The sequence below is a fragment of the Erithacus rubecula genome, assembly GCF_903797595.1.
Source record: "Erithacus rubecula genome assembly, chromosome: 6".
Classification (NCBI taxonomy): Eukaryota; Metazoa; Chordata; class Aves; order Passeriformes; family Muscicapidae; genus Erithacus; species Erithacus rubecula.
Genome location: NC_136688.1, coordinates 22,270,310 through 22,295,638, shown reverse-complemented (window position 1 = coordinate 22,295,638; position 25,329 = coordinate 22,270,310). Strand labels below are relative to the sequence as shown.

The following is a 25,329-nucleotide window of genomic DNA, read 5'->3' as shown; positions in this document are numbered from 1 at the left end:
AGCCACATCTTTTTGAAAATGGCCTGAAATAAAAATAAATTCCTTTAGTAACTGAGTACACTTCTGTGGTGTACTTCTGATTACTTGAAATTGCATCAGGTACCACATAGTTTTTATGGTGTATTTAAAAAGCCTTAGCTGAGAAGTTGCTGTAGTTTTTCTTTTGCCAATATGATGTTTTGTAAAATCCATGCTTATGGGCTAGAAAGAGGCACAGATGTATATTAATGATGAAGAAGATAAATGGAATTAAAGGTGTTTTATGTTGTCTTAATTTTAGAAATTTTCTGCATGACTATTGCAGTATAGTGAGTTTAGAGAGTTACTGTAATCTGTGTATGATTATAAACAATATTGTGTGAGCAGATCTAGGTTGATTTTGGAAGTGATCTAGATTTCATTAGTGCAAAATAATAATACATCTGAGTTTTTTATAGGTTCATGTTTTGCTATTCTATATCCAGTAGACCTGGAAGAGCCCTTTCAAGGACAGTTATTACAGATGTAGTAGGTGTCACAGCAAAACTGGAAATCTTTACTACAATTTTTGTAGTTACTTAAGGGAAACTTGAGAGGGAGTTAATAATCAAATCAAAGCATTACATAATGTTGTTTCCTAAAACCAGTAGTTTTGTTAATAAGTTTTGCTTTCTATTAGGATTATGATATGACTGCTAAAGACTGTCCCTGTTTCATAAAGATGATTCAAAGCTTTTAGGAATAGGAGGGCTGGAAATTACAACCTTTGTAATGTGCCATTTTCTTGGATGGAAACTGTGAAGCTGTGTATGCCTTCATCCTTGTCTTGGCTTTCTTTATTTTTGCAATACATGATTGCTTCATAATATTTGTGTTCTTCTTTGTGTATTACTGGGGGGTAGTCAAATTTTTATCTTTTAGGGTATTTTGATGGAAGATAAACCTGGCAGTTTAGGAACCAGTAATTTCAAAGTTCTCCTCAGGGAAGTGGAGAATCTTGTTAAATGGATTCATTCTGCTTTCCTGTTATGAATACATCACATCTGAACTATATTTGCTTCCTAGAGTCTTTTAAATATTGCATTTTGTAGAACCTGCAATTCTTTTAATAGATATGATAACCTGTTTCTTACTCTGATTTAGGAGCATGTGTTATGAAGCAGAACAGAAGTGGAAAAGGGCAAAATGACATAAAACACATAAAACCAAATACCAGTGTCTCTACACATTATTCTTATAGTTCAGATTTTAATTCTGAAGGATCACTAGAGTTGCTTTAATGTAGCTGGTGCTGAGGCTGGTGAAGAATCCAAACTCAAGATCAATTAATCATAAGCAACTCTATTAAAGTATTTCTTTCAATTACTTTGGGCAGTTTTTGGTTCTATTAAACCTGTAGGATTCATTAAAGGGGCTTGGATAGAAAAATAGCTTTGAGTCGATAAAATTTTAAATACTAAGGTACAATTTTCTACTTCATGTATTTAAAATATCTCAAGTTGAAGCTGAGGGTATTGCACAGGCTAATGTGGGAAGAATGAAGATAATTGAACTAAATGGTGGCACCTCTGCTTTTTAAACTGGTTTTTGTGCAATTCTGAGTTAAGGATAGGAAGATGTGCAGTGGATATAAATCAGTAGTGATCAGGGCTGTGATGATAAAAATTGATAAGGGATGCTTGCTCTTTATTTGCAGATAACATTGACCCTTTCAGTTTTATTTGCTGAGGAAGTTTTATCTAAGAAGGATGAAGTGACAACCTGTATTCTTTTTGTTTGTGTGTCCTAGTGGTCATTAATAATTGAACATGGTTTTCTTCTTGAGGAAGAGAAAAAAGTGAGACAAAAAGGCAGTCATAATGTGACTTTAGGTAGTTATAAACCTTCTAGCTCCATACAAAGAACTTGAATATAAATGAAAGAATGAGAAAGTATTTGAGTGTGAACTGGTGAAATCTTACTTTTTTCTTTTGCTGATAAATTAGTGTAACCTTTTAGATATCTTGGAAATAGGAAAAGGTTAGAATGGTTTTTATAATTTATGGGGTTTTAAAAACTATTTTTACAATTATTTTACACAGTATGGCAGTTCTTCTAGCTAAATTGAATGTCACTATGATTAATTTTTAAGAGATTCTTTTTGCCTTCAGAGATCCAGGCTAGAGATCATTGCTTTGTCATTGCCTCTGTCACCTGAAGGTGATGAGAAAGTGCCCTCTCTCATATAGGTTTCATACACAGCATTATTTTTTAAAAATCTGAATTACTAACAAGGGACAAAGCAGAAACAGGTTGTCTACTCAATGTAATCTTTTTGATGTTTAAAGTTATACAGTAATATCTTTATTTGATGAGCTGATTATGGAAACGATAATTCATATTTGCTATCAGATGGTAGGAAGCAGATTGCAAACATCACACTTTGTAACTCTTGAGAATTGAAATAAACCTTGGTTTATTAGCTTGACTGACCGTTTAAGTGGATTATAATGGTGTTTATTTTGTGTTCATAACTTAATTTGCAGGTTTACTGTAGTAATAAGTGAAGGATACTCTGTACTAGATGTTTATTGATGTGGTTTTTTGTTGCTGTTCAGAAACATCTTATTTTAGATGAACTTATTTTAAACTCATTTCTCGTATTTTAAGGAGTAAAATAATTGTCAGGACTTTAGTAAGAAATTTGTTTTGTAAGAATTCCTGTTTTTCAAAAATGTTTAATTTCTTCTGGTTTTGAGGAAATCTGATGAAGGTTTATCTGTAAAACAATATGAAATAAAAATGACAGGAGAGCTGAATTGTTAATGCAAATAATTTATGAAATAATTATATTTATAAATCATGCAATTTCTTTGTTTTCTGTATTCTAGGATACCAGATGGTCCCAATGATCAGGGACCAGCTGCAGGAAAGGTACATGCTTTAGAGGAGCAACTTCTAAAGGCCAAAGAACAGATAGAAAACTATAAGAAGCGGACAGGAGATGGTTGGTAGATAAGTTTTCTTTTACTTCTAAAACAAGTTTTGGTGTTTTGATATTTCCTATCACAGATGTATTGTCTTCTTAACAAGTAATTCAGTAATTTTTTTTTTTTTTTCTACAGTAGAAGGCCTTGGAAAAGACCATGAAATATTAAGAAGGAGGATTGAAAATGGGGCTAAGGAACTTTGGTTTTTCCTCCAGAGTGAACTGAAGAAGTTGAAAACTCTAGAAGGAAATGAACTGCAGACACGCATTGATGAATTTCTGTCTGATTTGGGTCATCAGGAAAGGTACTTGCAATAGATGGTTCTGACCTTTAATTTAACTGTCATTATGTTCTGCAAAGATGCATGGCAAGTATGTTTTTCATTGTTGTCAATCATCAGGCCTCCTTATTGTTGGAGAACCTTTTGTATTATATTAAAATATTCTGTATGAGTTTTGTTCATGCTGAGCTAAATTAGTCCAGAAACTGTTAAAAATTCAGTGACATCTGTTTTTAAGCATATTATAACTCTGTTCCCGCCAGGATTGCAATGACAGTTTGTGTCTTATCAGTAAACAGTTATACAAAAATAGTTCCATTAACTAAATATACTACCTGAAATCAATGCCCCGAAAAAAGCTGTGATCTCCATGTGTGAACATCAGTAATAAAGCAAGAGTCTTTGAAAAGAATAATATAGTAAAGGGAAAAAATAATAAGCATGTTCAGTTCCTGAGAAATAATGCAAACACTGTTTAAAACATAAAGACAATATGAATTTGATTATTAATATGGGCAAATAGTATAGTCCATTAAATTTTGTAATTTAATATTCCACAATTCCAAAATCCATTTTGTCACAGATTGATTGAGTTGAAAGTGAGAAGGGACTATTCAATTATTGAGAGTTATTATTTTTATGAAAGAGGTGATTAAATTTCATCCAATTAGTTCTCTGCCAAGTGGAGTTTTATATATTGGACTGAAATAAAAGTAGTAATTCTGCTTGGCTGAAGCAGAATTTTCCAAAAGGCTAGAGATCTTCACTTGAACAGTGAACCAACAGAGAAGCTTCCACTTCCCTGGACAGTTTGTTTCAATAACTATCTCCTCTCACAAATATTCCTTCTCCACAGAAGTTATTTTTGTCTGGGCTTCTTGAACTTTAGGTCATGGATTCTTTTGTACCTTTTAAACTATCTTTGCTATCTTTGAGCAAGTAGTCAAAAACCAGACTTTCTGACATCTGTCATGGTAACAAAGTCACTTGTGTGCACGTTTTTGCTCTGTTTGTAAAGCCAGAATGAGGCAGTCACCACAGTGAAACCTAGAATAATGTTGTGTGTGTTTGATGCCAGAAGGTTTTTATGTTGCTGCCTCCCAGGATGAGTCCTTTTCCATAGTCCTTCCTGTTCTACACCAATGGTTATTAATTCATTAAGTCTTAATTTGCAAATTTCTGCATTTTGGACACAGTTATGTGTCAGAAATATGTTATAGCTTTCTATACTTCAGGGTGAGGTGAAACCTATTCTGAGGTGCATAAACTCCTTTGCATTGAATTATAAAACTGCCTGTAGACCTCTGGAATTTTTGAGATGAATCTCACTGTGGTACTGAAAGAAGTTTGTATATGATGAGAGCAATCACAACTGCTCTTTTTTTTCCTCTGAGAATTTTCGTGTTGAATGCAAGTATTCTTTCAGTTGTCAGGTTGGTAAATATAAAATAATCTGAAGTTTATTTAGTCTTGGTAATAGATCTGTGTAGACCTTCCTGTCTGGTGAGGTCCTCAAAGAAGACTAAGGTCATTTAAGCTAAAATCAAACAGCCATAAACTAGATTTTATTAAACTGAGTCTAGACCATGTGTTTACAGTATAGCAATTCAAAGTATACAAAAATGTTTCAATGATATTCAGCCAGTGTTCCTGGTGCATTTGCAATGTTGCCTTCAAGCAGAAGAATTATCTTGTGTTGCAGAATGCACTTCTTGGTTGCCTCTAGTCCTGAGGAAGTTTTTTTTCTTGCACCTTTGAGGTCAAGCTGTCTCCTTCTTTTCCTTTAATCTTTCAGTCTCCTGTTGTGTGAATTGCAGGGAAATTCCCAGTTCTTTGTGTGCACATCCTTTGGCATCTGATGCACTGCTGTCTCTGGGTGTTCTTTTCTTTCACAACGCACAGTGGCTCCCCAGGGAAGGAGCTACTCTTCTTCCCTCCACAATGTCCATCCATCTGCCTACTTCTCTGAAAGGAACAGAGCATGAGTTTGGAATGAGCAAATCACAGGTTTTGGTGGGGTTTTTTTGTGGTTTTTTTTTTTTTCTTTGACGTTTTTTGTTGTTTTGTTTTTTACTTATTGCCTGTTTTGTTTGTTTTGTTTTGTTTTTTTTTTTTTTTTTTTTTTTTTTTATACACGTGCACTTTTTTGAATTCTTTAAAAGGGATTAAACTGTTGCCAAATGCTCTTTTGTTTACATTGCTGTCTTATGAAGTTACATTTTAGCTAAATGAAACACTGCAAGTGCATCTGGTATTACTTACTTTTATAAATATATACATGGACATAAATATACATAAAGATATCTCAGAAGTTTTAATATATATTATAATCTAATGTTTGGATTGGAAAGTTTAGTATTAATTAGAAGTACTTAAAGAAGTTTTTCATGCTGTCCTTATGTGGGGAAACAAAGAGGTTGGTATAAAATGCTATAGCTATGTAAGGAAAGAGGCTAATATTTATTTTGTTTTGTTTGTGAGGAAAGTCTGCTGTGTCATAGATTGACTTGCTTTATAAGAGATGATAAATTTTAGTTTCTGTAGTTTTGTAGTATTAGAGTTGTTTGTTAATCCTGGTGATGTTAAACAAATTTTTACTACTCGTATGATGGTGCTTCTTGTTGGATGCCTTAATGTCTGTTTGTTGGCTGTGCCCTGGGAGCTGTGTGGATTTTCTTCTGGAGAGTTCTCGTCTTTCATATGTTTTCGTCAAGTATTTCAGTGCTGATTCTGTTTGAGAAACACAAGAGTTTCCTTGAGAATTACATCATTGTATTCTCGAAGTTGCTATAGGGAAGAGGGCTGTTGAGAGTTAGTTCATCTTAACATTGGAAAGACTATTTGATATTGAGTTATTAAAAAAGAGCAAATTAGTCCTCTAGTTGTCATGGTTGTTTCCTGTGTTGACAAAAGTTGTTTGCAAGGTGGCTGTTACTGAGTTAGTTTCATTCCTTTTCCCAAGGAGTAGCTGTCATCAGGGATTTTGTGATAACTGGCCAACATTTGATGCATAATGTTTGGACAAATATTCACATTTTTGCTTTGAATTGCATATTTTCCTTTGAGTTTTTATTTGTTGATATAAAATTTTTAGGAGGTTTAAATTTTTTTCATATGATTGGAATAAATGTCTAGACTGATTGTTAAAAACACCCACCCTTCCCTCTTTATTTTGGCAATCAAATACAGATAAAACACAGCCAGATTTTTTCCTCCATTCTGCTTTCCAGGAGAAAAATGCTTTTAAGTGCAGCTCCAAGATTTATTTTATGATATGAGGCAACAACAGCAACAAGTTGATTTTATTGGTTAGTAACTCAGTGAAAGACCAAGTTTGATGCAGTAAAATCTGCAGTGCCACTGTGTGAAATTTGCTGCCATTTTAGCACCTGCAGCAGCCTCTGTAACCCTGTGCAGGCTCATCCTTTGTCTGCACTGAGCTGCCTTGGGCTCAGGGATCACCACTCCCTGTGCTTTTACCCCTCTCTGCATGGAGCATGACCATGCAGAGAGTTAGAAATACCATGGTCTTTGATATTTGTGTCTCTTCTAAATCTGTATTAATAAGTTATCACAGTGATCTGTCACACTCAAAAAACCCTATCAGATGTAGCTAGAAAATGCACATTTCTGAGCAGACAATCAAAGAAAGAAGGTCTCTGTGACTGTGTCTTAAAACAGCTCTACCTTATAATCATTTCTGTGTGGTAACACCTGTGAATTTTCAATTCCTGGTTTACTTCAGGGTTAAATATGTATTTTTTTAAAGAAGATTGTGGATACTCTCTGAAAACTCTTTCATTAATTCATAACATTTCCTGCAAATCATTTGATGCTTTTTATGGTTTCTACTGAGCAAAGCTGGCTTTACCTAATGTGGTGAGTCACTGGGGCTGTGTAAGGACACTCTCACCATTCCTCTTTCTTCAAAAATTATCAAAGTAATTCTGTTTCATCCATAAAGTCGATTTATTATAACTAAGCTACTGCCTTTTCTTTGTTATGATCACCATGGGCATTAATATAAAAAATAACATTGAGGCAACACTTTTTTCCGTAGAAATAGGAAAAATTACTTAAGAGCTGACAGAATTCATTTTATATAATTGGTAAACTTTTTATTTTCAGTTATTTTTTCAATATTTAATGGAAATATATTTCCATAAAGTATAAGGAGAGTACACTGATTACTTAGATCACAGGTACAGAAAAGACTTATTTAAGGCTAATGAAAGACCATTTGAAAATGGTTTAAAATGTGGCTATGCTATGTGGTTTCACAGCTGCTTTTAATGATAGAGGATTTTTTTCCCCCATTTTTTAGTGTTTAAACCTTAACTTCATATTTTTTTTTAGACACCCAACCTGTTACATCGTGACTGGGAGGAAAAATATATTTAAACTCCCAAGAAAATGCATTGGTTTCCTTTTCCAGTATGCCTACTAGCCTATGTGTTTTCTATAAATAGGGAAACTGTCTGAAGAGGAGCATACTTTATCTGTTTAACTGAACTTCATCTGTTCAGTTATCTGTATATAATCCATTGTATTAGAACTAGTCCATCATTAATTCTGTTCTAATTCTCTAAACTGTGTATGCAAGTTACTGTATTATGTGTCTTTAATAGTTACTGATTTAAAACTAGTTACCTGGTGAGGCTTTAAATTAATTTTTATGCAGAGCTGCAATAGAGTGCTTCAAGCTCAATTACCTCATAGAATAAAATCCAGTTTATATAGTTTCAGTTTAGAATGTAGATAAGGTTCTTCCAGTTGATTGACAGAAGGTAAGGATTACTGCTGCTGAATAATTTGGAAAAAATATTTAATACAACAACAGTAGATGTTACAATCAGTGTCTCTGTTACCTTGTGTAGAGGCATGGGGATAAAGACCAAAATGAGTGTATGAGAATAAAGCTACAGATCTGTAAATCCAGTTATTAAATTAGCAAGAAAAGTTTGTCTGATAACTCTTCTGATAAAGATAGGGCTGCCCTAATTTGATTTATCTCAATGCTTACTGTTTAAATATTGTGTCATTGGAAATAATTTCTTAGCAGGGATATGCAGCTTGCTCCTCTCACTTATCTACAAGGGCTCTCTTATGTAGCCTTGGCTAATTGGGTTTGTGCCTCCAGTGCTAACAAGTGCTGCCAACAGCTTGACAAGACCACTTCAAATGTTGTTAGCAATGTATTTGTCTTACCCTCACACTGTTTTTTGGTCACCTCCCAAATTTCTCTGCCTTTGTTCTGTTGCTTCTCTTTCTAGTGATCAAATTTGTGGTTTATCATCAATTTCAGGCAAGAAATAGCAGCATCTGAAGTTCAGACATAAGTATTAATAAAAGTGGTTTAAATTTACAGCTTTAGCACTGTTTTTGGAGAAATATTTAGCAATATTAAATATTCTCAATCTATGAAACCAACTCTGAAATAACTGGTTCTGAATTGGACCACCTTTTACTTTTGGAATAACCATTAACATTTCTAGATATACTTTGAATAGTTTGTCTCTAGTTTTCTATTTCTTCCCAAAAGCCAGAGATGAAAAAACAATCTTTTCCAGGGTGGTACTGTTTGGACAAAATCAGTAATTTGGACTAATCTGCAAATCTTAACAAATAAATATCATACAGCATTTTTATTTTCATGATGATGAATTCTTTATTCTCTTATTTAGCCAATGAAATGTTACAACTCTATGAAGAGAATCTTTAATGTATTAGATAATCTCAGTTTAGTATTTGATAGTTCCTCAAAACTCATGTTTTGTAGTATGGACTTGCATGGCCAGGAGTTTGTTTAGAATAGTTAATTTTGAATTGCTAATGGGTATGGAACATTTGTTAGATGAAGGACACAGTCTGTCGTAGCTGCTGTTTGAATTGTGCAGTAGGAGGTGGCATGAAGAAACTGATTTTGAAGCTACAGTTGAAATATCTCTTTAATTTGTCTTTGATTTAATTTAATCCTCCAATTTAGCAATGTTAAGATTGTTTTCCATTGTTTACAGGTCAATAATGACCGACTTGTACTACCTCAGTCAAACAGATGGAGCTGGAGATTGGCGAGAAAAAGAGGCCAAAGATCTAACAGATTTGGTACAGAGAAGAATAACTTATTTACAGGTAAGAGGATAGAGCTTTTGAATCAAAGTAAACATCTTTTTCATCTTAGATACATAGCACTTAGCTAAAACCTTGCAATAAAATAATTGCATCACGGTTTAAAATGAATGTTGGTACATGAACAAATTATGTAGAAAGTAAATTATTACATTTGTTTCAAACATTATTTTGTGTGTATATGAAAGGTAGTATTCCAAGGCCATCATTGGGGTTTGCATTTTTGTTAGTTATTTTGGTTTATTTGTTTTATTTGCTTCTATGTTTGTGAGTTTTGGGTTTTTTTGGTTTTTTTATCCATGGTTTTTACTGGGCTGTACTTACCTGTTTGAATTCTTCACTTTATTGTAAAAGATGATTCCCTGGTTGATTTTTAATTTTTTTTTCTTTAGAGTATTAAAATGCACAAGTATGTCTGCATAGTCTTAAAAATAAAAATACAGAAGTCCTAGTAGCAAACTTCTGAACTAGCAGCCCATTTTTAAAAACATGAGGAAGCAGAATTTCAGTGCTGGTATAGTATATTGTCTGGTCCTATATTGTTTCAACAACTGTTTGAGACTTCTCCATTTGCTCATTTTTTTGAGTGTATTAGGCCTTTTAAATATATGTGCTTGTGTGTGTAAAATTTGAATAAAACTTATCTGAAGGTGTTGGGACTTTTTTTCATAGCTGAATGCATGCAGCTATTTATGTAGTGATCAAAAAGATATTTACTATAGTCTGTTGTATTTGTACTTGGTTTATTTTATGGCATGTGTGCAGCTGTTTTGTATGGTCACTCCTAATGCCTGATCTTTTCTCCTGTGTAAGTAGCTGAATTTGTTTCTCAGAATTTCATTATTTCACAGTTCAGCTGTTGGAACCTTCTCTTCTGTGACCAAGCTATGTGTATTTGATTCTTGTTACACAAAAAAAGACACCCCTTCGAGGAAAAAAACCGTTGTGCAGGAGTCATTACTTTATTGTACTTCTTCAATTCCTTTCTGAGAACTGTTCCTTATTTTTTCATACCACTGTTTGGCAGTAGTATACTCTAATTGCTTTTCATGCTGATAAATATATATTTTTATATATTTATACCTCTCTATATACCTTTATATATAATATACCTCTCCACCTTTTCCTTGTCTTTTGCTATCCATTTGTTGTCCCATTTAGTAATACAACTGTGCAAGTCATCAAAAAGAACACAAAGTTATTTGCTTTAACAAATATGCACCAATGTAATGCAGTCAAATAGTTATAAATTATACATATTTATAATACCTCTATTAATAATAAAACTTAATAAAAATAAAGTAAAAAGTTCAGCAACCCTTGCCCCTCAAGTTGACACCAAAAAGAATTATATGGGACATATTTGTAATTGTTTTTTTAGTTAAGTATGAAAGTACTGCATAGCTTTTTTTCTGGTACATGTTGAACAGTGACAGCTGCATTATTTTGGGACATCTCCCTGGGAAGTCATTTAGCTGAATGATTGTGAACAGTGATGACTGCTACTTCATTTGGATGACATTACCATAAATTTGATTTAATGAGGCTACACATAACTAGTTCCCTATAGTTGGAGCAGCATTTAAATGGCTAGGACTTTAAGGGAAAGGCCTTACTTTCAGAGATGGTTTTATCAAACAGTTGAAGAGAATGTGCAAGAGAAGTCAGATAAGAACACCTGTAGTACTGTAATCAAGTGAGTAAATGATTATGAAGGCAGCAGTTTTCTGTCCCTTCTCTTTTGTGCTTATTTTTGTTCTGTTTATTTTAGGAAGTTTGTGATTCAGCATGCAGTCTCGCAATAGCAGAATATTTTTGCCTCTGATTTAAAAAAACCCAAAACTTTTTGTTCAGCTTTGAAGGTTAAAAATAAAATCAGGTGAGAAAGGTTACTAAGTGCTCAGCAACACATCGATTATATTAGTCATAGTTTGCTATATTCTAGAAATATTCTGCCATACTGTTTAGTTGGGGCTTTATATGTATGCAAAGAAAAGAAAGTTGGTCACAAGACTTTTTTCTGAGCTTTCTGGACTTTGCAGTATTTTTGGTGATTGAATGTGTGGCAGATTTTTCTGTCTTAAAGTCTATCAAGTCCTTTCCCTTACACTAAAATTACTTATTCATATTTTTAATAAAAGTGCTCTGGCTAAAATGACAACAAAAAAAAAGCGGCTCTGGGCACTTTGTGTATGTGCAAAGGGATGCACCCCATACAACTGTAATCAATAAAATCAAAATTATATTATATGGTTTTGGTATAATAACTACCTGAGAAAGTGTGATTACTGCTGATATCTGTGTGAGGTTGTTTATAGGAACACGATGTGTTAAATAAGTTTATCTGCATGCTGGGATGTTTTACTGAAACTTGTGTGTCATAGGAGGGTAGGTGCAAACTGGAGGAATTAATATTTGAGGTATGTTTGAGATCTCTGTCTCTCAAATCAAATACCTACTATTTCAGACTAGGGAGAGAAGAACATTTTCTTCCATCAGCTGGATGGAACTTCTGATAATTTGTTTGGTTTTTTTATTTCTTTGTTTGGGTTTTTTCTGCCTCCAAATCCTTGAGGGGAGCTGGTAGGAAAAGCAAGGATTGCAAATGACATCTCAAAAGAAGGGGACTAGAAGATGATTTGAATTACATTTCTGATAACTAGGATGAGAAACATCCTTTTGGACATATTTCTCTAAAAAAATGGAATTTTCCAAAGTCTTTGGTGGGACTCTCTTCTCCAACAGACTGTGTAGCATCAAAGAATAAAATATTTTTTGAAAATATAAAAAAATATGTTAGTGAGCATTATACTGTGAGGTTACTTAGTAAATGGTAGCAGAGTGTTTTCCCACCCCACTCTAATTGTTGTGGTTCATTGTAGTAACTGCATTTCTCTGAACTGTCGTAAATTCATTAACAGCACAGTTGTTTCTCATATAGTAAAATATGTTAAGGAGCAGGGTTTACTTTTGCCAGTTTGTGGTGTGTTTTGGTGGTTGAGTACACACTTGAAAGCACTGGAAGATGGTGAGGCACTGAGGCAGCACTTGGGACATTATTCCCATCTGGGCTACATTCTGTGAATAAGCCAGTCAAGAGCCCTGGAAGAAGAATGCAGTGGGAACCCTGAATTTTGTGGGAGCAACAGTGTATGTTCATATTCTTTGTGATGAAAGACCATTATATCCATCTTGACAGTTGCAAAAATCTACTTTTATTTTAGATGGTATTCTCTTCCGCAGAAATACGTAATTTTAACCATTTTGCTATTCTGAAAATTTGTTATTTTTTTTCAGTTGCATTGTTCATAGAAGTTATTCAGAGGAAGATAAAAGGTGTAAACTCTGGAATGGCTTGATGATCTAATCTTCTATATATTGAAGTATGTTTTGTGTGATTGGTCAGCTGTAGGTTTTTTGTTTGTTTGGGATTTTGTGTGGGTTTAATTTTTGTTTGGATTTTTTCTTATTTGTTTTTATTGCAGTTGTATGGCAGCTACATTATGGGGCTTGACATTCATGGAGGTTCCTTTTATCCCTTTCTTGATTATGTAGATCATTAAACTAGAGATAGGAGTGTGATGAGCAGTGTCATTAGGGTTGAGAACAGAATGTACTACCCATTCAAATCAGAGATTTATAATCCTTTTCTGTGACTTTGTGTCAGGAGGAAAACTTTTTTGTCAGTCTTAATTGGCTTTGAAATTGACTGTTATCCTTCATCAGCTCAATACTTGTACCGTACTTGCTTTGGTTGGCAGTTTTGGTTATGAACACCCAAGCTATTCTGATGCCTGAAATGAAACTTTTCTTTCTTATCAATGGGTAATATTCCCATCTTTTCCTGGAAACACCAGTTGAAACTGCAATATATCCAAGTATCTCTACTTCCCTTTTTCTTTTAAAATTCTCAGTAGACAGTTGAAGCTCAAGTACTGCTTTGTCTTTTTGCTACATGAGTATAGCAATTTGAAAAAATCCCACAGTCATAAAAACATTAAATAGCTTCCTTTTAAAGTCACATACTAATACATATCATTTTAGTTGAGTCAACAAATAATGATAAAACCCAAGTAAGTGCATTATATTAACATTGGTAAGCAGTCACACTATCAAATATGTTTAGCTATGTGATTGCTGCTTGATTTCCATAATACTGTTCATAAGCTATCATATGAAGCTTGCATTTGCATGAAAGAAAGTAAGAAGGGCACACCTTGACAATATTTCAAATATGCCATCTATTAAATGCTTTCATTTTAGAGGACACAAGCATTTGGATGTAATGGCAAATGTAGAAAGCATAATCTAAGGGCTTTTTCTAAAAATTCCCAGAGATTATCCTTTTCAAAAAGAATAGCATTGTGGCTTTACCCAAGCTGGCAAGAAAGGATCCCCAGACACTCACTCCTCCTCCTCACTAGTAGGACAGGGAGGAGAATCAATGGGAAAAAAACCCCAAAAACCCCCACAAAGAAACCCCATTGTGGGTTGAGATAAGAGCAGTTTAATAACTGAAATTAAGCAAAAATATGATAATATTAATGACAATATTAATAATGAAAATATAATACTGCTGATAATAATGATATGAGGAGATATTTTTTCATGGAGCTCTTTCTATGTGAACTTGTACAGAATACTAGAAAGGCCCTCTTTCTCTTCTAAAATACTGTAGGAAATACATTTGTTACAATTTTGAAAGATACCTGTTAGGTTTAGTCTCATGTTTTCCATTAAATTTGTGATGCCAAAAGTACTGGTCTGAGGAACAAAAATTGGGAATGGAAATTTTATTTCATTTATTGCTTTCATACTTAGTTATGCTTTGAATTGGGTATATTTAAAATGAAAAAGAAATGCTGAAGGTATAGCACATGTTGTAGAGTTTTGGGTTTGTTTTGAATGTTTTATTTTTCCCTCCTCCCCCCACTCCCCTCCCAGTCTGAATTGTTGTCTCCTCCTTTTAACAGAATGTACAAATTAATTTTATTTAAAAGTACTTTAGGACTCAAAATACTCAGGTTATCTTTAAGATCACTTGAAGTAGGGATCTCAGTTCTCCAGACAGGCGTCGTTGTTTTTTTAAGATTTGATTTGATTGTTGTAAATTTATAGAAAATTTTAAAGTTGTTTAGATGTGAAAGAAGCAGAATTTATATTGATGCTCAAATATCAGTATTCTTGCACCTTATATGAAACTTTCAGCCTAGAGATTTTTTGAAAGACCTGTCTGGAATTTAGAAGTATGTCTGGAGCCATCCAAATACGAATATGTACCAAAAAAAGTAGTTTCTTTTACATAAAGAAGAAATTTTGTTGATTATGATCTTGTGTTGTCCACATACCTAAAAATTCCACATACCTAAAAATATTCATTAGTTTTTGCTTTTAAACATGGCATTCATACAATGTAGACATTTGCCTCCTATCTTGTGCTTTCCTGGTTTGTGGACATGAAGTATGTTATTTTATGGAAAGTGTATGCAGACTAAAATTCTGTCCTTTATCAGTCTGCTCAGGTCTGTGTTTTGCATTCTGTGTTTTACATTCTGTATTTAGTATGTGGTCAGTTAGCCTGGGAAGCAGTCCTTTAATAAGCATTTGTTTTATTCTGTACCATTTGTTTTATTCTGTACGCTGTAGACAGGTGGAAATTTTCTTTTATTGGATGATGTGCATGCTTATTGAAAGAGAACTAACAAAGCTGAGAAAATGCCAAAGGAGAAACATTCCAACACTGAGAATCACGTTGATGAAATGTGAACTCGGAGTCCAAATGTTGGCTTATTCTGACAGATTTACAAATGAGAAAGTAATGTAAAATCTTGAGTGTGTTCTATTTTACATTAGGATAGTGAAGTATGTTCAATAGCTGCTCACGTTCACAGTGAAGAATTCACATAAAGTTTTCATGGAGCTGGCGCTTACTCATCCATTTGGACAGGAGATGGATTATAGCAGGGTGGCTTCTGTGATTTACGACATTTGCCGTTTTTTCAGAAAAACACAATCCTTTGGCGTACCTTCTCTTGAGCTCCCCTTTTTCTCCCATCCTTACAGAACCCGAAGGATTGCAGCAAAGCCAAGAAACTGGTGTGCAACATCAACAAGGGCTGTGGCTACGGCTGCCAGCTGCACCACGTGGTGTACTGCTTCATGATCGCGTACGGCACGCGGCGCACGCTCATCCTGGAGTCGCAGAACTGGCGCTACGCCACGGGCGGCTGGGAGACCGTGTTCCGCCCCGTCAGCGAGACCTGCACCGACAGAGCGGGCTCCAGCACCGGCCACTGGTCAGGTATGCCTGCCTCCTCCCCTGCCCTCCTCCTGGCCTCTCTGCCAGGGCCTTCATCTGGTGTCTCTTTCGTGTTCTGGGCAGCACGATACCCACACTGCAGTTATGTATGTAGACACCTTTCCGTCCTGCTTGCCCGTTGTGTTGAAAAAACATCCCTTGGTGAGATAGCTCTGCATTGGCAGAGTTTTTTTAATAGCAATTTTTGTATTTGAGATTTAAATTATACTTTTTCAGCAGGCTGCTGCTGTGATCTCTGCTAGATATAAATGTAATTTTCATGAGAAGAGAGTATTACATAGAGGCTATAAATAAACGTTTTTAAAAATAAGGGATGTTGCCAATATTAAGCAATAGAGCTATAAAGCAAATGGTATCCAATAGTCATTCACGCCTCAACAAAATAGTTGAAATAATTCCTAATGCAAGCTGAACAGAACCAAAATTCACGTTGTAAAAAAAATCACAATAAATAAATAATTTTATTTGTATATCAGCAAGTTGCTCCATTCTTATATCATTCTGAGCAACTTGTCCAGGATAATTTTGGAGGATCAAGTGGATTTGTTTGTGTCAAAGTAAACGATGTTTGTTTTAAATGACATCTTTCTCCATGTGGTTGATAGCCAGAACATGTTAACATCTTCAGTCTTTTCACTAGGGCACTTCATACTAGTTCATATGGAATCTTAAAGTAGCTATTAAAGTTTTACAGGTCTGAAATTAACTTAATCAGGTTTACAAAATCCAGTTTACAGATTGTGTGTAAACTTGCATGTTTACACATTGAAACGGCATTTGCACAGTGAAATAGCATCTGTTCTTCAGAGCTTCAAGATGCTGCAAAGCTTAGCTTTGAGAATTCTGATGTGTTTTCTGAATGAGATTTTTTTTTGCAAAAAATGTTTCTTAGAAATGGCTGGATGTTTTATAAAAACAACTGTAAATAGTCAACAGATACTGAGAACTCCAGGTGAAGTTTCATTTGTGTTTGGTGAAGTTAGTAAGTGAAACTACCATGTGAACATGACTCTTACTGGGCTCCTCTATGTGACTCCAGAATTTAGATTTGCAGTTGCAAATTGTTGCAGTTTTGTAAGCAACTTTTGAGCACAGTGAGCTGGAAAGCAGTGCACTCATGCACACATGGCTTCAAAAGATTAGATACTTTCATGAAAATCTATTTAAATAGATGATGATTTCCTGCAGTATAGGCTGTTGGTGGTGAAAATACGAATAATGCTTCATTTTAGGTCTCTACAGTTTGTGTTAGTTTATTTTTTTCCTTTATTTTTTTTTTCCCAATTAGTTTCTACATAAGAATGAATAGTTTGAAGGCAGAGCACTGATGCAATAAATTATTTTTAAAATAATTAGTGACACTAATTTGAGTTTTGATATTCTAGAGCTAGAGGACATGTGCTTCTTATCTCTCCCTAAATCTATGTAGATTTTAATTTACTTATATATTTATTTATTGCCGTGGTTTTTTTTTAGGGACAAATAAGTCTGAAATTCTTAACTCTGGTTGGGAGCAGTTTGTTTTCAGAACTTTACCTTTAATTGTTTTTCTCCCAAATTCTGAAATCAGCATGGGATTGTCTAGATTTTTCAAAATAAATGTATCAAAATGTACTGACATTTATCAATTTTCATTTTTCATAAATGAATAATTTATCCTATGTAGTGTAGGGTTTTAAAAATTTTTAAAAATTATGTTTCAGAAATATTCAAGTGAATCATTTTCGCAAGTGTTCAATGTAAATTATGGAAATAGGCCAACGATTGAGAAAAATATATCCTCTAAGAGAAATGTTTTCATGTAATTTGCAGACCTGAATAGATAATAACTTAGTAAAATATGCTTCATGACAAAATTGTCTAAATTTATGCATCTATCTTTTTACTTTTTAATTTAAATGCTGCTGCTTGACAATTTTTAGTTTCTGAACTTTATCTTCAGTGAAACAATTTAGATCATAATACTTTCTCCAAAGAATTAAGAGGCTTATATAAACTGAGAATACATATAATTCTGGAATTTTGTTTGTCCAGTCTTCTCCTAACTAGGTATAAAAGCTAAGCTTCTTTTTGGAGTTTGGGAAGTAGAATGAATATTAATGAGCAAGCTGATATTTGTGAGATAGCAGAAGATTACTAAAATGTGTTTTCAATTGTGAAGATTTAAGGGCCAGCTCAGCCCATGCCATGTCTTGTTCTTTGTGTTTACCATGGTAGTTCTGGAATCAAATTCAGGTTTTCTGTCTTAAATCTTAGATGACTGAGAATTCTATTACAGATTTCTGTAAAAACAACAGTTACTTTACACTGTGGCATAAGTTTTCCTTGTCCTTTGTTTCATTCATACTGTCATTCTAGAGAAAAAAATTGAAAGAGATGGTTGTATATATGCTCTTTTTAGTCCTAAAATTATATCTTGCCTGCAATTGCATCTTTCTTGTAATTCGTTTTTTCTTTGATATCTATGGCCAAACTGTTTATGAATAATTTAGGTAGGAATTTTTATAACAGGCATGAATGATTTGCTAGTAATAAGAGGCAAAACATAGAGAACTTGTGAAGACATGTTTATAATGAATTTTTTGATTAACTTTCGTTAAATTAATTAGTTAACTAGGTCATAATGTTCTGTTATCATTCCTTCATGCTAAAATGGAGTCTCTTATAATTTTTTATTTGATGATTTATGATGTTATGGTGACATTCCCCAATAATAAATTGAAAGAGGTTTATAAAATAACTAGACCAAAAAAATCATAAACTAAGTGTAAAAGAAAACAGATTAATAGGAAGGACAGGTTATAGAAATCATATCTGCATTTTAAACTGGAGAATGAAGGGATGTGGAGATAACGAAGCCATATACATGCTTTAAATAACAGTATGTGCTCCTTCCCATAAAGCCTAAAAACCAGAAAGATGAAAGATAACTTGAAAAAGGGAACCTGAAACAAAGTTTCCTACAGTTATCCTTGAATATTGATTTTGCTGCCTCTAACTATGATTTGAATTAATGCTTTTGAGGAAGGGATACCCAGGGGGGAGAAAATGGCAGAGCTCTTCATTTGTTGGTAGTGCCAGCTTTTAAGTATTAATTGAACTACAATCTTAAAATATGAATTAACTAATATGTTTGTATGTATAATTCAGGAATGAGGATACTGTGAGTACACAAAATGAATGTTTAATTTATTAAAGCCTATCTGGCAACAGTAATCAAAAAGACTAAATAAAATTTGCAAAATGAAACCATAAAAAGTTGCACAGAATTAATTGCAATAAATTAAAAACTTTCACTCCATGAACTAGATATTCCTTGACAGTAGTTTTTTTTAATGGAAATCAGCTGAATGTTTAGTATTGGCCTAAAAAAACTTTTAACTTGCATACAATTGTAGAGAATTATGTTTTGCTCCCATGTCCCTCTCTTATTTATAAAATCTTGCAGAAAATATGGGTTCATTTCTAGTTCTAATTCTTAACATTGTTTTTATATAGGGACTTTCATTATTTACACTTTAATTCAAACAAGTTCCGTTTCTGTGAAGCAAACTGGAGAACAGTGATTTGAGAGAACAGTCTAATAGCAACCTCTCTGAATTTTCCCTTTTTTCAGTTGTTAATCTTGAGTTCAAGTTACTGATATTGTGTAGATTTTTTGTCCTCAAGGTGCCTAGTAAGATACCCTAGGTAAAGACATTTGTCTGTGTAAACATGTAAATATACTTAGAAAGTGGTTACTCTTAAAAAACCTTGGAATTCTAATGAGGTAGGTCTGAGTTTTCAGAGCAATGCAGTAGCCTAAAAGAGCTCAGTGTGATTCTTATTCATTTCTAAGTGGAGGGTTATTGAATAATAGCAAGAAGAGCAAAGACAGGCTGCAGGACACACTACTTGTGTTATTTGCCCTTCAAAATGAATATTGATAAATATGAATGGATTCTGAGAAAGACCTACACTGATTCAAGGACATAAGAATCTTCTTTACAGTAGGAGATTAAAAATCATAATTCAGTTCTAAAATAAAGCAAGTTTTAAAAGCTTATCCTGCCACATTTTATAGGTATTTCTATATGGGAAATACTTCTACTTTTAGACAAAGTTGTGGCTGGAAAATTTTGCTTAGAGATGATGTCTGCTTTTTAACAACACTCACTGCTGCTGTTGACCCCTGTTATGGCAGCTGGTCCAGAAGCAGAAAAGCAAAAAAATTACACCATCTGAAATTGGAATTACAGGAGATGCTATCTGTTCTTGTAACTAGTTTAATTTCATTTGGGGATTTTTAATACAGAAGAATGTTTGCCTTTGGTTTTTGCAGTGGGTATGGGTTTTTAAAAAATTCTTTGTTTTGTAGTGATATTTTTAATATTGTTTTACAACCTGTGTCACAAAATTCGCTTGTGCAGTCCCAAATCTGCCATACTAAACTAAATTAATTTTTATTTTACGGAGGTTTTCATAACATACATCTGTGTGTTCTTTCGTGCTATAATCAATCAAGCCAACTTGATCCTAATTAAGCCATTTATGTGGTCTAAATGTACCACTGGTTCTCATCTAATTATATGAGGAATTACATCAAATCTATTATTGGTAAAAGAATAGTGTTGGAAGTTGTTCTGCATGTCAGTAGCATTTTTTAACAAGGTAGGAGATAAATGGGAAATACTTTCATTTAAATACAGCCATTGCCTAGTAAATTTTCTGATATCAGAAGAATGTCTACATATCTTTAAATGTTGATGTATGTAATTGTGCTACCTATCAAAAAATGCAAAAAACAAAAACATTGGGATTGTATACAGTGAATTCTCTTTATGTCATTGCCAATTTAAGATTTGATGTCTGTATAAAATGCAATTGAGTGTTTGATAATAGTTGATAACTGCAGGACCATAAGCAGATTAGCAAACATGTTCTATGAGAATTCTTCAACTGTGCTGAAATGAAGGAAGGTAACCTAAATGTGCCCATGAAAGAATTGACTTCTAAATAGCAGGGGCTTCTTTCCCTACATTTCTTGATAAGGGGAAGCTGAAGCTGAAGACCTAGAAATCCAAAGAGTGCAGAGAGGCAGGGAAAAGGATTCTTGGCTTTGTTCTCTCCAGTGGTGGGAATAATCGATCACATATTTGATCACAGATCTCATGCTGTTCATATGAAATATTACACTTTGAAGCATGACTTTCCCTTTCTCCTAACAGATTGATGCCCCCACTACAAATGTAGTAGCAAAAGTAACTGTAGGTTAGTGGTGAGTTTCAGACTTTCCTCACGAGCATTAAATCATGGAAGACAAATTGCAGATTGGTAAAGAAAGTGTCCATTACAAACTGTAAAAAAAGGTTTTTGCTTAACTGTCACCCTTATAAGAATTGTTTAATAAGCAAAAAAGCTACCGATTGGCTTACTATTAGAATTTATTTAAGGTAACCGTTCTTTACTTGAAAAGTTGTACTGCAACATGCACAATAGGGAAAAATAGTGTGTTTTGTACTCAAATTAAAAAAAATCAGTTGTTTTTTTTTTTTTTTTTTAATATGAAAAGATGGCATGAGGTAAACTAAGTATGTTAGGTCTCGAACTGCAAAGTTTGAAATGTTAATCTGAGTTGTTTGGCTGCATAAATTTCTATCTAAACTGAAACATTGTTAGGTTTTTTGGGAATTATAACCTGCATTCAAGTTTTAGTAACTTTCTAATGTATTATACTGATCATTACAATGTTCTAGTTAAGTAGTATTGCCTATTTTTAAGCAATCTTTAAACAAGAGTAACCTGAACTGGCAGCTGTGGAGTTGAATTCAAGTCATCCAAACCCTTCCTACATCTTAAAAATGACTGCTGCCAGTTCCAGGTGGGAGACATCCCAGAGCACTGCCAGCACTGTGGGTTATGGCTCTGATGGTGGGGAATATATCAGTTACTATGGGGGCCATTCTTTCTCAGCATGCAGCTACTCTCAGTTCTTTACAGTAGCACAAGGCTGGGTGTTTCATTCATTTCTCTGTAACTTCATCAAGTCCTAAAAGTCTTATTTCCTTTTGTCTTTTTTTTCATTTGAGGAATCAATTAAAAAAAACCTTAAAATATCAGCTAATTCTTCAGATATATCTCCTGTCTAGATCAGGAATATCATATTGAAAAACTGCTTATGGGCAAATGGTTCTGAATAAAATTTTTCCACCATGTGAAATAACTGAAAATTATACTAAGATTTCTAAGGCAGAAATATTTTTTTTCGTTTTATATTTTAGTTTCTCAATCTTCAGGCTTTCAGCCCACTGATTTCATTCTAGTGTTGTGAACAGATAAGAAATTTGAAAAGCTGCCCTTTATTGCACTGATCACCTACCCATACCTGAAGAGCACACATTAATTTTAACATTTAATTTAAATTAGCATTCAAATGACACCAATCTTATGTATTAAAATAAAAAATATTTATTATGATACCATATTTTTGGTATTGCATGTCCATGAATGTGATTATTCTAAAATTTTGTAGAGCAATCTTTGGATGATGTTTTCCTTTATCTGGTATTAAATAAATCCTGTGACAAAACAGGTTGTTTTCTTTTTTGTAAGTACCCTTAACTAAGGGAGTGGTTTAAAGTTTCTAATAATATGCAAATTAATATTAGTTTATTATTGCAATAGTTATGGAGAAAGCATCTCTATTTGTGTGATTTGTCTTGGTTTTTTCTTAAGACTTCCATTACATTTTCCCCTATGACTGAAGATTAGAAAAAATATCTTTTCCATTATTGCAGGTTTACACTCTTATTTTTCCCCTTTCATGTTGGTAGACCATATGAAGTAGAATGAATCCTTGTTTCTTTCAGACACATCATTAAGGTGATGTGTGCTATGAATCACTGCTATGAATCTCAAACAACAATCTCAAATAGAAGGTTTATTCTCTCCTGTTTTATTTTTGGGTAACTAAAATGTCCTTTTATCTACAAATACCTTGAGAGCTGTCTTCCCTCTGGGCTTGCATATGGAGGTACTTTTAGTCATTCATTGAAAGAGGAGTAGTCCACATGTTCAGATTAGAACAATACAAGACTGGGAGTTATAAAAAGACAGTAATATCTTGTCTAAACTGGGAGTGCTTCTCCACTAGATTTCTGGACAGCCAGCTGCAAATTTAAGCTCTGTTGTCATCACCTATTGGAAACTTCTAGGTCATGAGATATGAAATATTGTCTTGTTATTTACATGCTTACACACACTTGTTGCAGGCTCAAGTGTATGTCCAGTTAGCATATGCATGCAAGAGATAAGTCTCTGAAGCTGTTAAAGGATTATTATAAAAATAAGCTATTTTCCATTCCAGAAGAGATAAAAGATAACCTGATATTCAAAGCAAGTATTTGGAACTATTTTCAAATGCATAATAATTAATGTTAGACTTAATTAGAATTAGTATTAATTAGAATTAATAGTTTAGAGCTAGTATTAATTAGAATCAATAGTTAATTAGAATTAATGTTTCAAATATATAATAATTAATGTTAGACTGAAATAGAGAATAAGCTTCAGTGGAACTGTTTGAAATCAAATCCAAATTTTTTTTTTCATCAATATAGCTGTAACAATCTTTTTAATATGTTCCTCAGTTATTTCAACTATCCTTATGTATAATCTTACTTTTAAAACATCAATTCTGTTTCCTGTTTACTTGAATAACTATACTTAAGTAACGTGGCAAAACCCCTTTGCATTTCTAAAAGTGTATTTGCCTTTGCAAATACATTTCATTGTAGTTTCTGGCAGCCAGGGAGTTGGAGCTCCTCTTTAACAGGTACCCCTTTCATATCAGTGTTTAGATGAAATGGGGCATTGTTCAAAAGCAGTTTGAATATATAAAGATAAAAGGAAGAATGACTGCTAGTAAGCTTCTTGATTCCTACCTAGTTTGATGGTTTTCTGACTGTTCTGTGAAGTCCATTTGTGCAATCTCTTCATCTGTAAACTTTCCAGCTGACATGCTGGGTATCTAAACAATTGAAGTTGGGAAAAATCTTTACTTTTTAATGTTCTCTCAAAGTGCTGTGACAGTTGCCACATAAAGCTTCTAGTGGAACAGAAATACAGGTATTTATAATGCAGCTCACCTGAGCTGCTCCAAAGAGAATGGAGGCTCTAGAGGCTTTTGTTTTGTGAGACAGAGCTATTGCAAATGCAGAAATTGTTACACTCAGTTGAGGCCTCTGTCAGGTCGAAAGGGAAAACATTCACTGGAATCTCATCACTTGTTAGAACATTAAGAGCAGTGTTCATCTTTATGCTATGGTTTTGAATATGGGTAGGATTATCAAAGAACTGGAATAACATGGGAAACTATTATTGCAAGACTGTCACTTGTGTTACAATGACATGTTGGTAGCTCAGTAGCTCTGAAAGTTACAGTTTTTGCAGAAGCAGAAAAGACTATCATTAAAGTGTTACTTTTTGGGAGGGAGATAAATAGTATCTTTACAGATTTATTTTAGACAAATTTCTTGTGAAAGCAAAGGTTTTGTCATTGTTCTTTACCTTTCTATCTGCTCTTTTTCTTCTTAAGCCTAATTTAGTTTAAGCCCTGGATACTGAATTAATTTTGGCCAAATTTGACTAAAATAGTTCTTGTTAAGGTCTTGTAGAAGTCCTCAAAATAGATAAAATGGGTGTGTGTGCAGAGGCACTGAAGTTGTCATTCAGGCCTGCGAGGAAGTGAAAGGCAGTGACTGATCACAGATGCCACTTTTCAACACACAGACAGAACCCAGAGAGATAAGGGATGTGAGAGCAAGTGAGGGGAGTTGCAAGAGTTGTGCAGAGGATGGGAAAGAATGCAGGAAAAAAGCCTTGGAAGTGTTGGATTGAGAAAAGTAATAGAAGGCATGTTGGCATGTTTGAAAACATTTTGGTTCACTCACTCCTGAAGGTACTGAGACTCAGCCTCTTGGGATGGCAAATGGGACAACACTATCCATATGGCATGTGAAACCTGGGAAAAAAATGACTGCATTTTCAGGTTCTTTGAAACAGAATTGCACTAAGTTTATTCAACACCTGTCTGCCTTAAAAGGCTTGGTTACATAAAGGGTGATTTAAAAATTAGTAAGTGGAACACCAGTGAGAAATAATTCAGAAACCAAGTTCAAAAATTCTGTATTAAAATTGTTCAAAACAAAAGCTTGGGGAAAAAAAGCCATTTAGATATTTGAATTGTATTTTACATTGACTACTTTAAAAGATAAAAGCATACTTGACTTTCTTCTAAACTGGTTGACCGTTCATAAAGAGCCCAACATGCCATAACTTTGTATAGGTTTCATTTTTTCCTGTGTGTGAAAAGAAAAGCACTGAAGTACATTGATGAACCCTGAACCTGCTGTCCTTTGCAATATGTAACAGGAGCCAGCAGGACAATGAGGAGCCTTGAGAGAATTCAGCACAGTCCCCTCACCATACCCTGTGCTAATCAAACAGCTTTCCCAGCACTCTGACAAATCTCCTGTGGTTGAATTTAGAGTTGTTCACTGGGGTAGGGTTCCAAATTGGCAGTCAGTCTTTCATGTAGAGCCTGGTTAAGTAGATCTCTGATAAGTCTCTGCAAGTTGATATCAGCTTTATTAAGTATATTACAGAAGTAGAAA

At 33.9% G+C, this 25,329-nt stretch overlaps 1 protein-coding gene across 9 annotated transcripts in view; it reads left to right on the top strand.

Moving 5' to 3' along the window:
* FUT8 (fucosyltransferase 8) overlaps window positions 1-25,329 on the top strand; it is a 95,936-nt gene that overhangs the window by 53,543 nt on the left and 17,064 nt on the right. For 6 of the 9 annotated variants that reach the window (XM_079307658.1, XM_079307657.1, XM_079307659.1 and 3 more), the window contains 4 exons: window positions 2,850-2,965; window positions 3,084-3,252; window positions 9,246-9,360; window positions 15,421-15,658. In XM_079307658.1, coding sequence (XP_079163784.1) covers window positions 2,850-2,965; window positions 3,084-3,252; window positions 9,246-9,360; window positions 15,421-15,658 — 638 coding nt within the window. The remainder of the gene's footprint in view (window positions 1-2,849; window positions 2,966-3,083; window positions 3,253-9,245; window positions 9,361-15,420; window positions 15,659-25,329) is intronic. The other 3 variants (XM_079307661.1, XM_079307663.1, XM_079307662.1) reach the window with 1 other exon arrangement.